This window comes from Balaenoptera borealis (assembly GCF_965194805.1).
Source record: "Balaenoptera borealis genome assembly, chromosome: 19".
Taxonomy (NCBI): Eukaryota; Metazoa; Chordata; class Mammalia; order Artiodactyla; family Balaenopteridae; genus Balaenoptera; species Balaenoptera borealis.
In genome coordinates this window covers 60,550,724-60,566,722 of record NC_138878.1, presented here as the reverse complement: position 1 = coordinate 60,566,722, position 15,999 = coordinate 60,550,724, and the positions used below count along the sequence as shown (strand labels likewise).

The 15,999-nt window shown below is 55.7% G+C and overlaps 1 protein-coding gene across 10 annotated transcripts in view; it reads left to right on the top strand.

The window, feature by feature from the left end:
• ZC3H4 (zinc finger CCCH-type containing 4) overlaps nucleotides 1-14,900 on the top strand; it is a 42,978-nt gene extending 28,078 nt beyond the window's left edge. For 5 of the 10 annotated variants that reach the window (XM_082370136.1, XM_082370131.1, XM_082370140.1 and 2 more), the window contains 4 exons: nucleotides 5,696-6,060; nucleotides 6,283-6,626; nucleotides 9,530-9,781; nucleotides 11,015-12,990. In XM_082370136.1, coding sequence (XP_082226262.1) covers nucleotides 5,696-6,060; nucleotides 6,283-6,626; nucleotides 9,530-9,781; nucleotides 11,015-12,534 — 2,481 coding nt within the window. In that variant the 3' untranslated portion in view covers nucleotides 12,535-12,990. The other 5 variants (XM_082370138.1, XM_082370137.1, XM_082370132.1 and 2 more) reach the window with 3 other exon arrangements.
• The last annotated feature ends 1,099 nt before the right edge of the window (nucleotides 14,901-15,999 follow it).

Sequence of the window (15,999 nt, the reverse complement as noted above, 5' to 3'; positions counted from 1 at the left end):
GGTCAGCCATTTCCTTCTCTCCTGGACAGAGTTGCAGCTTGATCAACTAGGGCTGGGGCCTGAGGCTCCTGGGCAGCCCTTGGGTCCAAGCTGTGAGGACAGGGCCTTCGTCATCCTCTCCTGAAATGTCTGTGCTCTCTCTTCCACCCTTTTCTTCAGCTTAATTTTCCTGCTTCTTGGTGACGTTCCTGTCTGTCCAGATACATCAGCTTCCAATCATCCACTCTAGGTTTGAGATGTGCTTGCCTTTGGGGCTGTCAGTGACTGTAACGTGAGAGCGAGTGGCAAGAATAATGCAAAGAATTCCGTCCACCTAGATTCCTCTGTCAGCATTATTTTGCCCCCTTTGCTTTATCACTTTGCTCTCATTTATTTTTTTTCCTTGAGCCATTTGAAAATAAGTTGCATACATTATGGTTCTTTACCATTAAATCCTTCAGTGACTGTTTTATACCTATACTGTTTTATAGTCAGGTTTGTCAAGGTATAGTTTGTATCCAGTCTAAAAAAAAAAAAAAAGCGTCCCTGTTTAGTTCTGTGAATTTTTTTTTTTTTTTTTTTGGCTGCTCTGGGTGTCATGCAGGATCTTAGTTCCCCAACCAGGGATTGAAACCATGCTCCCTGCAGTGGAAGTGCAGAGCTCTAACCACTGGACCGCCAGGGAATTCCCTAGTTCTGTGAATTTTGACAAACGCAGAGAATCATGTGACCACCTCACAGTTTAGGTAGAGGAAATTCATTCTTTCACCCCCAAAACCCCTCCCCTTTTGTAATCAGTGCCTCTCCCATCTCCAGCCCCTGGAAACCACTGATCTGTTTTCTGTCCCTGTAGTTTGCCTTTTCAGGAAAGTCATATAAATAGATATATGGTATGTAGCTTCTAAACATGTGTGCGGTTTATATAGCCTTTTGTTTTTTGTTTTTTTATAAATTTATATATTTTTTTAATTTATTTGTTCACTGTGTTGGGTCTTCGTTGCGGTGCGCGGGCTTCTCATTGCGGTGACTTCTCTTGTTGTGAACGCGGGCTTCAGTAGTTGTGGCATGTGAGCTTCAGTAGTTGCAGCTCACGGGCTCTAGAGCGCAGGCTCAGTAGTTGTGGCGCACGGGTTTAGTTGCTCCACGGCATGTGGGATCTTCCCAGACCAGGTCTCGAACCTGTGTCCCCTGCATTGGCAGGCGGATTCTTAACTGCTGCGCCACCAGGGAAGCCCTATAATAGCCTTTGAATCTGCCGTCTTTCATTCTGCATGAGGTGTTTGAAATTCATCCACATTGTTGCAAGTATTGGTAGTTCATCACTGTTTGTTCTTGAGTAGTACTCCACTGTGTGGATGATCTGAGATTGTTTATCTAGTCACCAGTTGAAGAACATTTGATTTGTTAGCAGTTTGGGGCAAAAGCTTAGATTTTTTTTTTTTTGTCCGTGCCGTACAGGATCTTAGTTCACCTGTAGGATCTTAGTTCCCTGACCAGGGATCGAACCCACGCCCCCTGCAGTGGACGCCCAGAGTCTTAACCACAGGACCACCAGGGAATTCCCAAAGCTTAGAATGTTTAACAAATGAACATGAGCTTATTTCCTTGGCCCAATGAACCTTGGCCCACATGTCTATGTGTATCCGCAGGTGTGGCCGTCCTTTTCCATTGAGAGGATGCCTTTGACTTTTGGAAACCCGGGAATCATTCAGAATCAGTCCTGGCGGGGGAGGTTGTGGGACCCAGCAAGGCCCTGGTTGTGTGGTGTGAGGGAGCTTCTTGCTGCAGAGAGGCCCAGGAAGGGGCGGGAGGGAGTCTCTAGGGATAGATGTGCTGAAGGACTGCCTGGATGGTTTGGGTTCAGCTTTTCAGGGTGGGGGTGGGGTGTTGACATCTCCTATGTATCTTATGCATCAGTGTTCTGGGCTCTGATGCGATTCAGCCCCTGCTTTTGAGGCAGCACTTGCGGCCCAGTGGGGGTGGCGGGTAAAGAGATAAGTGCAGGGAGCTGGCTGTGTCCCGTGCTGGAGTCCTCATCGGGGTGTTGTGGGGTCTGCGCGAGGGGTGAGGGGGGTGAAGTCCTGGAGTGGGAGCCCGCCGTGAGGTGAGACTTCTCCCCAGCGTGGAATGGGTGTGGAAGCCCCGATTGCGGGGCACAGTGGGGAAGCGGAAGTGATGGGACCCAGGGAGGTGAGTGTGAGAGAGAGGGGGCCCGCCTTGCCTGGGGACCGGCGATACACTCGTAGGGGCTGTCCTGTGGGCCGGTGCTTCAGTTCGTTTGGTCATTGAGTTCATTGCATGGCCCCATGTGCTGAGCACCGTGCCAGGCCGGGGGTGGCAGTGGAAGGATCACCTCAGCCTCTGTCCCCCGCGCAGGGGCCATTGGCTGGGTGTTCCCGAGTGCGGAGCGGTACAGAGATGTGTGACCCTATCTCGGGGGCGAGGGGAGTCTGGCGCATTTGGTGGCTGGACCACGGCATCCCCTCCCTGGGCGGGGAGGAAGTTGTGGTCAAGTTTGTTCCTGTTTAATGAGGTATAACCTCCTCCTTAGGTTTTGCCTACACCTGAGGGCATTTCGTTGCCATTGAGAGGATCTAGCAGTGCAGGGCTTTGGCTCTGTGACCGGAGGCTGCTCTGACCACACCTTGAGTAGCAGGGCTCTAAGGGACAGATGTTTTCCACTGATCAGACTTCCAAGTTTTCCATCCCCCTTGAAGCCAAATTCTTCTTGGACCCTGCGTCCCTGGGTCCACATACCGTTGCTGATGGTTAGGAGAGAGAAAAGCTGGGAACTGCCTGACACCCGCCAGGAAGTCCTGCCTCCGCCACCCACGCCGCCACCACCGTCCCTGGGCGGAGGAGCAGGAGGAGGAGTTGCCTTGAGCAATGCTGAGGCTGAGGTGCCGGGGCATCTCAGAGCCCCGCGTTAGGATCCACTCAGGCGTGTGTGCCGAGGTCCCCAAGGCCACCTGGGCCCAGGTTGGACAATTTGCTGGGGACACTCCCAGGGCCGAGCTGTCTGAGATTTAACTCCAGCGAAAGCACACAAAGCAGAATGCACAAAGAGAAAAGGCAGGCGGTAAAGGCTGAAACCAGGTACCAGCTTCCAAGAGTCCTCGCCCCCTGGAGTCACATGGAACGTGTATAACTCCTCAGGTTGTGACAGAACGTGTAGAATGCATGGGCGTGCAGTAGAGACTCAGTCAGTGCCCAGGGTTTTTATTGAGGGCAGCCTCTGCCTGGCACGTACCAAAATCCCAGACTCCCAGAAGGAAAAGGGATGTTCCGCAGAAAGCATGCTGTTTGTACGAACGGTTTAGACACAGTGAGCCCCTCTTAGCAGTCAGGGAATCCTGGGAACCCTCTCGAAATCTAGGTTCTCAGGCACCAGCCAAAGGCCAACATTGCAAGCTGGCCTTCCAAGAGAAGCAGGCAGGCCTGCAGTGTTAACTTCTGCCCAGGATCCTAATTGGTGAGACGTTCTGCTTGAATCCAGACTTTGGAATTGTCCACCTACCCTGTAACAGCCCTTATGGTGGGCCCTGCGGGTCTTGCCCTTGTGGAGTTGGTAGTCGTTGGGCCAGGAATAAACAAAGATACAACTAAATGTAAAATCTTACAAAGCTTAGCAGTGCTTTCAAGGGAGCTAATGGTGTTCCAGTAGTAAATACAGGAGACCTGGCCAGTCACTCTGAGTTGACCTTTAATAAGAGACCCCAGCAATTGGGGGATATTGAGCCATACATTAAGAATGGAGGGGAAAACAAATGCCTGGGGAGAGGCCTGGTCCAGGCCAGGACCCTGCTGGGGAAAGAGCTTAGCTGTCCGCAGAACTGAAACAGAGCTGGGTGCTTAGGGTGGAGGAGTCCGCACACCATAGAAGGAAATGAAGCTTCCAGGGTGCTGTGAAGTCCTCCCCAGACACCCAGCCCTGCTGTCAGGCCCTGTGGGTCCTCGTAAGTGATTGGATTTTGATTGCAAGTGCGGTGAGGGGCCCTTAAAATTCAAACAGAACAATGAACTTTCTTTTTTTTATATAAATTTATTTTATTTTTATTTATTTTTGGCTGCGTTGGTTCTTTTTTGCTGCACGTGGGCTTTCTCTAGTTGCAGTGAGCGGGGGCTACTCTTTGTCGTAGTGCGCGGGCTTCTCATTGCGGTGGCTTCTCTTGTTGTGGAGCACAGGCTCTAGGTGTGAGGGCTTCAGTAGTTGTGGTGCGCGGGCTCAGTAGTTGTGGCTTGCGGGCTCTAGAGCACAGGCTCAGTAGTTGTGGTGCATGGGCTTATTAGTTGTTCCACGGCATGTGGGATATTCCCAGACCAGGGCTTGAACCCGTGTCCACTGCATTGGCAGGCAGATTCTCAACCACTGCACCATCAGGAAAGCCCAGAACAATGAACTATTAATCAGCCATGAAATAGATAAAATAGATGATACAGCTACAACATGGATGAACCTTGAAAATGTCATGCTAAGTGAAAGAAGCCAGTCACAAAAGGCCACAATATTATAGGATTTCGTTTCTATGAAATGTCCAGAATAGACAAATCCATAGAGACAGAAAGTAGATTGGTGGTTGCCAGGGGCTGGGAGGGAGCAGGGCATGGGGAGTGACTGCTTAATGGGTATGGAGTCTTCTTCGGCGGTGTTAGAACTAGATAGAGATGGTGGTTATACAACATCGCGAATGTACTTAACGTCCTTGAATTGTCCACTTGAAAATGGTGAAATAGTACATAGTATGTTGCATGTATTTTGCTGCCAAATAAGAATGGCTCCCCTGTCAGCTGTTCACCGAGAAGGGATGTGGCAGTGGTATGGGGTGATGACTTTTGTGCCAGAGAGGCTTTGTGGTCGTTGGCCTGATGCTGTAAGGCAGCAGTCCCCAACCTTTTTGGCACCAGGGACCGGTGTTGTGGAAGACAATTTTTCCACGGACCCGGTTGGGGATGGGGGATGGTTTCAGGGTGATTCAAGCGCGTTGCATTTATTGTGCACTTTATTTCTCTTATTATTACATTGTAATATATAATGAAATAATTATACAACTCACCGTAATGCAGAATCAGTGGGAGCCCTGAGCTTGTTTTCCTGCAACTAGATGGTCCCATCTGGGGGTGATGGGAGACAGTGACACCCGAAGTGTGTTGCTTATGTCCAGTCTACTCTGTGAGATGCAGCTGAATTGTCACTTGCCACTCACTGATAGGGTTTTGATATGAGCCTGTAAACAACCGATTTATTATGGTCTCTGTGCAGTCAGACCTCTCTGCTAATGATAATCTGTATCTGCAACCGCTCCCCAGCCCAGCATCACCGCCTCACGTCCACCTCAGATCATCAGGCGTTAGAGTCTCATAAGGAGCGTGCAGCCTAGGCCCCTCGCATGCGCAGTTCACAGTAGGGTTCGAGCTCCTATGAGAATCTAACGCCCCCGCTGATCTGACAGGAGGCCGGGCTCTGGCAGGAATGCGAGCAACGGGACGAAGCTTTGCTTCCTTGTCTGCCGCTCACCTCCTGCCGTGCGGCCCGGTTCCTAACAGGCCACAGACCAGCACCAGTCCGTGGCCCGGGGGTTGGGGACCCCTGCTGTAAGGGCCTCAGGGTATTGAAGAGTTATCCTCTGCAAATTCGGCTCTCAGCCCTGGAGGAGTGCATTCCAACCCGCCTCCTCCCCTGTCCTGACTCTCACTGTTTTGTCCTTCTGGCCCGCAGATGTTGGCTGATGACGCAGAGGCAGGCGCTGAGGATGAGAAGGAAGTTGAGGAGCTGAAGAAGCAGGGCATCAACCCCCTGCCCAAACCACCCCCTGGCGTGGGCCTCCTGCCCACCCCGCCCCGCCCACCTGGCCCCCCGGCCCCGACCTCTCCGAATGGCCGGCCCATGCAGGGTGGCCCCCCGCCCCCGCCCCCACCCCCGCCTCCGCCCCCCGGCCCCCCTCAGCTGCCCATGCCCGTGCACGAGCCGCTGTCCCCACAGCAGCTGCAGCAGCAGCAGGACATGTACAACAAGAAGATCCCCTCCTTGTTTGAGATTGTGGTGCGGCCCACAGGACAGCTGGCTGAGAAACTGGGTGTGAGGTGAGTGCCTGGGGGCTTTTCTGGCCTCAGCCAGGCTCCTCTGTGCCAGGGCCCTGTGGCCTGGAACCTAACCAGGCCGCATCCTGCCTCTCTCCAAAGCCCTCAGAGGCCTGGTCTGGAGCCCCCTGCTGCTCAACCATGAGCAGGCCTCTGTGTCTCTCAGGGATGTGGCTGCCACCCTTCCTCTGCAGCCCCTCTCACGGGCACCGTTTTCTCTTGCAGGTTCCCTGGACCCGGAGGACCCCCAGGGCCGATGGGCCCCGGGCCCAATATGGGACCCCCGGGGCCGATGGGGGCCCCGATGCACCCCGACATGCATCCCGACATGCACCCGGACATGCACCCTGATATGCATCCGGACATGCACCCCGACATGCCAATGGGCCCTGGCATGAATCCTGGCCCGCCCATGGGACCTGGTGGCCCTCCAATGATGCCCTATGGTCCTGGAGACTCCCCACATTCTGGAATGATGCCCCCCATCCCACCAGCCCAGAACTTCTATGAAAACTTTTACCAGCAGCAAGAGGGCATGGAGATGGAACCAGGACTCATTGGGGACGCAGGTATGCAGGGCTCAGGGTGGGGGCCAGCTGGGGCTGCTGGGGTCTGCACAGTGGAATGTAGTCAGGAAGATCTGGTTTTTCTTCCTCGGTCTGAGTCTTTGAAAACATGAATCCAACTCCATCTCTGTCCCGTGAGTGGTTGAACGTTTTCAGTGATGTGGGATTCACTACCCTGTTGAGTCTAGGAGGAGTGTTATGATTGCCATCACTATAACTTATTTAATTTCTGTAAGTTTTGCTTGGTGTGTGTGGAGTGGGAGCTTGGGAAGTTAGAGGGACGGGTGTGGAATGGTGTTGAACTTCCAGGCTGAGGTGCCCCCAACCAAAGCGGCCTCCTTCTGGGGTGGTTCTTGGCTTGGAGCTGCCTTGCGACTCTGCTTGTTCTGTCCCCACAACTGACCATCTTCCTTCCTCCTTTCCTTCCTTTCTTACAAAATGAGAACATGTGTTGGTAACAAACTAAACATCCGACAGTCGGGTGCTTGGACGACAGTGCCGCGTCAGTAGGAGGTGGCGTGCAGCCCTCAGAAGGACGAGATGTGTCGTTGTTGCCAGGGGCCAGGCGTGCTTCTAGGCGTGGGGTCAGAGCGAGCAAAGCACGTAGTCCTTGCCTTAACTTCATTTGAGTGGAGGGAGACCGACAGGAAATGTGTAAACAAGGGCGTCAGCTCATTTCGGCATTGGTCATTGCTGGCGGTGAAATGGGGCACCGAGTGAGGGTGACGGGTGGAGGCCGGACCGGCGGGGTGCGTCACAGCCGGCGGAGGCCTGTCTGCGAGGTGAAGGCGGGGAGGGAGTCGTGGGCTTGGCTTAGGTGGCAGCTGCAGCAGGTGCGGAGGCCTCAGCCAGTCACCTTGTTTGTGGAAAACAAAGGTGTCCATGTGGCTTGGAAAGGGAGGACGGGGGAGAGAAGTCCCAGCACACAGGACCCTGTGGGCCATGGCGAGGTGGACTCGGCGGAAGAGTGACGGGGATAGTGGAGGAGTGGAGCGCAAGGGCGATGGATGCGAGTAGGGGCCGGAGGGGAATCTTGGGAGCTTGTGGGCTGCCCTTGAGTCGCCCTGGGCAGAGGTGAGGTGGGTGGCAGCCGGGAGAGGACAGGGAGCCGCAGGGCTAGGTGTGGAGGTGGAGCCATCGGGCCAGCGTGGCCAGGCGGCAGGGGCGGATGCCGGCGAGCCGCTCTGGGTGTCCAGGCTGAGCCAGGTTGGGGCAGGGCAGCACTTCTGCTTTGGCCACGTTAAGCATGAGGTGCCCGTTTGACAGCCATGCAGACGTCAGGGAGCTGACCAGGCTGGAGGTCAGTGTGGGAGTCTTTGGCATCTCAGTTGTGTTCAGAGGCATGAGAGCAGGTGTTTGGGGCAGGGAGCCAGGTGAGTGACATGTTCTCAAGTGAGAAAAGCAGGCGACCTGAGGGGGCTTCCTCCCCCTTTAAACAACGTGTATGAAATGTGCATGGCAAAGGTCTGGGTGGGGAAGAAAACCCGAAAGTCTGTCAAGCTGATAACAGTTGGTATCTCTGGAGTAATTCACTCTAATGCCCATATCATGAAATCTACCTTTTTAGTACTATTCAGTTGTTTTTAATATATTGAAAAGAGCAGAACCATCAAGAAATTCACTCTTGAATTCCGTGCAGGGCGGACTGGGTGGGACCGTTGTTTAAGGAGTGTCCTCACCTCCGAGCCAGGGTGTGGCTCAGAGCAGACTCGCCCATCAGGTTCACATGTTATGAAGTTCAGGGGCTAGAAGAAAGTGACCTTTCACTTTATGCTTTATACACTTCGTGTATGACGTGTTTACAGATTTGATTACTTTAATCCTGAAAGTTCAGTTTAAGTTACAGATTCCCTTTCTTGGTAGTGCTGGCCACATTTTGGCTGCTCAGTAGGGGAGCCACATCTCACGGTGCAGATAGGGGATATTTCATCGTTGCCGAACGTTCTGTGGGACAGTGCTAACTGGACTTTGTCTCCGACCCACACACACACACACACACACGCGCGCGCGCGCGCGCACACACGAGTCTCCAGGCGTGTCGTTGAAGGTCTGCCCACGGTGCTCCCCTCGTCTTTGGCTCTGGCTTGGGTAGGGTAGCGTTTGTGAAGGGAGGTGGCTAGTGCCGGGTGCCTGCCCGCCCTTCGAGAATGAAGGCAAGCCCTTCCGCCGTGTGCTTCCTCGATGCTGTATGGGAGAAACCCCCCCGCCCCGTCCCTGTAAATGCAGCAGCACGCTCATAAACGTTTGTGGAGTTAGGAGCCCGTAAAGGGAGGAGGAGGAGGAGGAGGAGTCAGCCGTCAGCCTCGGGGTTGACAGGTAGCCACAGCAACACTGTGGTGTGTTTTCTTCTCTTCCTTACTAGTCTTTGTTTACCATGGTTGACTCGTATTCTGAGCTCACTGAGAGATTAGGGTGTGTTTTTCTTTATTGATTATTTATTTAAAGAAATCATAAAATTAATGCTCATCAAGAGTAATGAAGACAGATCAGAAATATGTGGAGTAAAAAGTGAAAGAGCCCTCAGCCCCTCTCTCCTGTTCTCATCCCCAGAGGGACTGTTTTCTGTCTGTCTTTTCAAAACCTTTTCTTTGTGTTTTACAAACATGCGTCCGACGTTCCGTCCTGTTTTCACCTCATGAGCGTTTGCCCATGTCACTGAACCTCACCGTGAACCCCGTTCTCAGTGGCTGCGTCCTAGGTGGGACCCTCCCCGCCCCCACTGGCTGCTCCGTCCTCCGCTGCTGGGCTTTCCGTGGGGCCCCTCCTGGGGAGGGTCGGAAGGGACGGGCTACACATTCTCACCCATCGCCATCCGGGGGGGGTTTTCCAGTTGAGGGCACGGGTGGGTCGGAGTCGGTGCCGTGAGGCCCTTCCCGACATGAACCCTCGGTTCTCCCCTGCCACAGAGGACTACGGGCACTACGAAGAGCTGCCGGGGGAGCCTGGGGAGCGCCTCTTCCCCGAGCACCCTCTGGAGCCTGACAGCTTCCCTGAGGGAGGGCCCCCAGGCCGGCCGAAGCCGGGCGCCGGTGTCCCCGACTTCCTGCCCTCGGCCCAGAGGGCCCTGTACCTGAGGATCCAGCAGAAGCAGCAGGAGGAGGAGGAGAGAGCGAGGAGGCTGGCTGAGAGCAGCAAGCAGGACCGGGAGAATGAGGAAGGCATGTGTCCCCCCCAGGGACAGGGGCCTTCCCCGACGGGCGCAGGCCCCCCGGGCCGCCGTGCAGGGGAGAGGTGGGGAGCACCTAGTTCGGGTTTTGTGTCAGAAAGGGACCTGTGGCCGGGGAGGACCCCTGCCCAGGTCTGTGGAGCTGCTGGGGCTGCTGCATGTCCCTGAGAAAATTAGACGTCGGGGCTGCCCTTCTGTGTCGTGGGGTTCGGGAGAGACCCTGATCGCATCGAGGAGGGAGGTGGGCTGGTCCCTGGAGGAGACAGCAGGCAATAGGATTCACCCCCTGCACCCTTACAGAGGAGGCTGTAGGGAGATTCTCAGTCCCCCTTTCCCCAGACCATGTTCTCGGGAAGCCAACAGATGAGAGCTAGTCATCGACATAAACCAGTAATAATCACAGGCACAGCTGCCAAGTCTCATGGTGCCGTGCAGTGACCTGATGGTATCCACCCCGGGGTGAAAGGGGGCGGACAAAAACGGTATCTAGAACCTGAAGCCAAAGGCCATGGGTGGCCCTGACCAGAGCCGAGGAGCAAGTGGGACAGTGAGAACAGGGGACAGCCCCCTCCCCTAGGGGCTCCGGTTGCACCTGCCTAGAAAGTTGGACGTGGGCTAGCTTCTGAGTCTGCCCACCTGGCCCCGCCTCTTGTCAGCTGGTGACTGCCCTGCCCTGGGTCGCGGGAACGATTTGAGGGGCCTGGGAGGCACGTGTCTGTGAGCCCCAAGCGCAGTGAGAGCCAAGGCAGCAGTAGCTGTTCACAGGCACTCAGAGCCAGGCCTGCCATGTTGGGGCCTGAACCTGCCCAGGAGGTGAGGAGGTGGCGGCAGAGCCCTGGGCTCGGAGTCTGAGCTCAACCCTGGCTCCGCCCCCTATCTTATGGCACTGTCTGTGCCTCTGTTTTTCTCATCTGTCAAATGGGCGTGATGATAACGCTATATCCTGGGTGTTTGTGACAAATAAGACAAAGCACTTAGAATGGTGCCGGTACGTGGGGAAAGGTCCATAAACGATAGCCAGAGACCTGCCAAGCTCGGTGCTTGGCCTGCCTGAGCTCACTGGCTCTTCGTGGCGTCCTGTGGTGGGGGTGGGGTGTTTTAAGAGAGGAGAAACAGGTTCTGAGAGGTAAGAGGCAGGGGAGTGGGCTGCCATGGGGTCCACGAGGCCTCGCGGCGGATGTGGCGGCCACTCACCCTCTCCCTGCTCCTTTCTGCTTTTCCTCAGGTGACACTGGAAACTGGTACTCAAGTGATGAGGATGAGGGTGGGAGCAGCGTCACCTCCATCCTGAAGACCCTGAGGCAGCAGACGTCTAGCCGACCCCAGGCTTCCGTCGGGGAGCTGAGCAGCAGTGGGCTGGGGGACCCCCGCCTCCAGAAGGGACACCCCACAGGAGGGCGGCTGGCTGACCCCCGCCTCAGCCGGGACCCCAGACTTACCCGCCACGCCGAGGCTTCCAGCAGTTCAGGCCCAGGTGACACAGGACCCTCTGACCCTCGACTGGCTCGCTCCCTGTCCACCCCCAAGCCCGAAGGCGGCCTTCATTCCAGCCCCGCAGGCCCCAGTGGCTCCAAGGGGTCTGGGCCACCCCCTGCAGAAGAGGAGGAAGGGGAACGGGCCCTTCGGGAGAAGGCTGTGAACATTCCCCTGGACCCCCTCCCTGGGCACCCGCTGCGGGACCCGCGATCGCAGCTGCAGCAGTTCAGCCACATCAAGAAGGACGTGACCCTGAGCAAGCCGAGCTTTGCCCGCACTGTGCTCTGGAACCCTGAGGACCTGATCCCCCTGCCCATCCCCAAGCAGGATGCAGTGCCCCCCGTCCCCGCGGCCCTGCAGTCCATGCCTGCCCTGGATCCCAGGCTGCACCGCACCGCCACCTCGGGCCCCCCCAACCCCCGGCAGCGCCCAGGCACCTCTACAGATCCCAGCACATCTGGCTCCAGCCTGCCTGACTTTGAGCTCCTCTCTCGCATCCTCAAGACTGTCAATGCCACTGGCCCCTCGGCAGCCCCTGGCCCCGGTGACAAGCCCAGTGACCCCCGAGTGCGGAAGACACCCACCGACCCCCGGCTGCAGAAACCAGCAGACTCTGCTGCCTCCTCCCGGGCGGCCAAGCCTGGCCCCACCGAAGCGCCCTCTCCAGCTGCCAGCCCCAGTGGGGAGTCCTCCCCGCCAGCCACCGCCCCCTATGACCCCCGCGTGCTGGCAGCCGGAGGCCTGGGCCAGGGCAGCGGGAGTGGGCAGAGCAGCGTGCTGAGCGGCATCAGCCTCTACGACCCCAGGACTCCCAACGCGGGTGGCAAAGCTGCGGAGCCGGCCGCTGATGCAGGCACCCAGCCCAAGGGCCCTGAGGGCAACGGCAAGAGCTCCGCCACCAAGGCCAAGGAGCCCCCATTTGTCCGCAAGTCCGCCCTGGAACAGCCTGAATCGGGGAAGTCCGGGGCAGATGGGGCCGCAGCCACGGCCACAGACAGGTACAACAGTTACAACCGGCCCCGGCCCAAGGCCGCTGCGGCCCCCGCCGCCGCCACGGGCGCCCCGCCAGCAGAGGGCGCTCCGCCCCAGCCCGGCGTGCACAACCTCCCGGTGCCCACCCTCTTCGGGACCGTGAAACAGGCACCCAAGACGGGCTCCGGAAGCCCATTTGCTGGCAACAGCCCGGCCCAAGAGGGTGAGCAGGACGCTGGGTCCCTGAAAGATGTTTTTAAAGGCTTTGACCCCACTGCCTCCCCCTTTTGCCAGTAGTGTTAAGCCGGAGTCGAGCGCTCCCTGCACCCAACCCTTCCCAGGGCAATATTTAAGGGCAGCAACCAGAGTTGGGGACTTGGGGGGAGGGGGGAGGGGGTCTGGGTGTTCTTTCTTTTCTTTTTTCCTATTCTTTTTTCTTTTCTTCCCCCCCCCCTTTTTTTTTTTAAAGTAGTAACTTTCTTTGAAACATATAAATTGTACATAACCATCTTTAACTTCTGGTCAGTGCTGCGGGGCTCCTAGGCTCCCGCCGAGAAAACCTACATGTGCATGTGTACAGTTGCGAGTCCCCCTGGGCCTCAGCCCCAGCTGGCACTCCGCCTGGCCTGGCCAGGCCTGATTTTCAGGGACTCCTTAAAGGCTGGGGCCCCAGTTTGGTGGCTGGGAGTCTGGTGGGTTTTCTGGGCAAAGCTTGGCCCCTCCCCCCCCATCCTACCCCCCCCCCCCCCCCCCGCCCCCAGGACAAAGGGAACAGCAGGCGTCGAGAAGGCACTGAGCGCTGCTCACCCTGTGGTGCATGAGCAAGAAGAGACGGAGCCGAGATGGTGGGCAGGACCCGCATGGAAGCAGGTCTAGGCATTTCTGCGTCTCCTCTGCAGTGTGCAGGCCATGATGACCCGCTTCAGGGGCCAGCGGAAGTGAGAAAGTGTCAAGACAGAAGGAAAAGAGAAAGAGCCTTTGGAAGCTGCCTGGGCGGGGAGAAACAAAGTCCTTTTCCACTGCTGTCTCATCTGGATTCACACACCCGCCTCCTTGCCATCCTCCGTCCAGAGTTCATCCCAGAGCAAACCAGCGCCCTCCAGCCTGCAACAGAAGACTCCGGGTGAGAAATGGACCTGGAGTCGGCAAGGCTGGTGTGGCCAGGAGCTGCCTGCGAGAGGCAGAGCGCGCGCTTTCCGTCAGCTTAGCCCGTCCCGTCCTGTCTTGTCCCGGCCATGCCTTTCCCCCTTGTGCTGGGCTCTGTCCTGGGCTCAGAAGGCAAAGCTCCCAGTGAGCCGGCCCCGGCCCTCTGGGGACAGCTCAAGGATCCATGGCATGGCCACGCCACCAGGCTCGTGATGGAGGGATCCCTGGGTGGTTCTCGGCAAAGTGTTTTGCTTTCTCCGCTTTCTTCACACCTCCTTGCACCATATTTTTAGGGCCCGTGGTTTTGGTGTGTTTGGTTTTCTTCCAAGCTGACAGGTGCATGGGTTCGAAGCGTGTACAGAGTTGGATTTGTGGCTACTTCCAGGAGGGGGCCTGAGGACACGGTGGGAGACTAGCCAGGGCAGGGTGTGGGCTGCTGGGCCCTCTCCAGGAGAGGGACTGGGACCCCCACTGTGGGCAGGGGCCATGGGACCCAAAGCCTGTTATCCTACTCTCCTCATCCGGCTGAGCCGGGAAGGGAGCATAGATGCCTGCCCAGGCTCCCCCCACCTCCCCCAAGACCCTGGCTGAGGTCCCATCCTGTCCACAGAGCCCCAGAGGAGGCCCACCCCGTGGACGTGGCCTGAGGGGAACTGGGCAAGGCCTGTGCGGCCAGGGCTCCTTCCCGCCTGTGTGTCAGTACTTGCCGGCTGTCTCCTGCCTTTTTCCTCCTCATCCCACCATCTCAACCACCTCGCTTAAGGGCCCTGACCCTTACTAATAATGAGGAAACATGGTGTCCCAGCCAAAGGGTTCCCCCTCCCACCTCCTTGGGGTAGGAGATTAAAGAGGGTTCAATACCAAACGCCCTGCCCCAGAAGAGAAATAGCCATTGAGTTTGGGGCCAGAAGCAAGGGCGGGAGAGGCAGTGCGCCATGATCAGGTTGGTTTGGTTTGTCTTTGTGTCTTTTTGTTTTGTTTTAAACAATCATCAGTGAGATTTTTCTTCAGCCACCAGTGTTGGCCTTGAAGCAGAGGGCTGCAGCCCTTAGTGTTTGTAAAATAAGAAAGAATACACAGTGTGGCTGTGGTTGGGTTTTTTTTCCCCTCCTTTGAGAATTTTTTTTATAAAAGCAAAATTAAATACTTTTTTAAAACTGAAATCTGTGGATGAAATAGAAGCTGGAACCCTCCTGTTGGAATATTCAGCCTAAGAACCTCATGGGACTATGAATTCACCCGAAATTTTCATTTGCCATCAGGCCGAGCTTTTAAAGAAAAATTGTTCTCTAACCAGGATTGTAACAAAAGTGTAAATACTATTTCAGAGTTGAAAGTTGATGGTGCAAATATGTATATAACGTACTGTATTTTTACAATGATCGTCGCATGACTCTATTCCACCCCCTTTTTGTACTCCATATCTGTCTTCCAGAAATGTCACCTGCCCTTTCTCCTGTGGTCTCTTAATCCAATAATTGTATTACTGCCATTAAAGGATGCAGTTATTTTAAAAAGCCTGTGGGTCTTGTTTCTCCGTGCTGCCCCCACCATTCCTTGCCCCAGAAATGACGGGGTGGGGGTGAAACCTTGAAACCAGGGTCTCTTCTCGGTGGCCAGTCCCAGGGTGACATTCATGATGACACTGTGGGAATGGTGCCTCCCAACAGCCTCAGCTTCCCTTAGCGGCTGACGACTGCATTCCACAGTGCCTGAGCTCTGGCTCCGGGCCAGTCTCGGCCTTTAAGGACACAGATGGCCCACACAGGCATGGTCCTGCCCCCGCACAGATCACAGAAGAGGCCAGTGATGAACTCAGGACAACTGGGCTGGCTTCTAGGGATGAGAAACGGGAGCCCTCTAACTGCTGTAGACTGTTTGTGTCGCCTCAAAATTTATATGTTGAAACCTAGTTGCCCAATGCAATGGCGTTTGGAGGTGGGGCCTTTGGGAAGTGATGAGGTCAGGAGGATGAAACCCTTACGAATGGGGTTAGTGCCCTTATAAAAGAGACCCCACAGAGTATCTTCGCCCCTTCCACCGTGTGAAGATGTGGCAAGAAGACAGCCATCTGGGAACCAGGAAGAGGCTCTTCACCAGACACTGAATCTGCTGGCACTTGATCTTGGACTTCCAGTCTCCAGAACTGTGGTATTTTGTTATAGCAGCCCCAGCGGACTCAGACATTACTCACTTGTTAACCAGGGGTCTTCTCGGGGGAAGCCGCACTCGGCGAGGGTGAGAAGGGAGCAGGACTTGGCCTGGAGAGTAGCCATGTCTTCTTTGGAATTGCTTTGGTTTCTGTGTTTCAATGGGCTTCTATTAATTTTCCATGGCTGCCATATAAATTATAGAAGCCAAGTGGTTTAGAACAGGAACTCGGGGAGGTGGGGGAACAAAAAACAAAAACAGGAACTTGTTACATTACAGTCCTGGAAGTCAGAAGCGTGACACGTCTCACTCGGCTAAAATGTAACGGTTGCCAGGGCTGCCTGCCTTTCTGGAAGAACAGGGAGATTCTGTTTATGTGCTTTTTTTCAGCTTCTGGAGGCCACCCACCCACCTTGCCTCGTGGCCCTCTTCTGTCTGCAAAGCCAGCAACATCACATGTCTCTG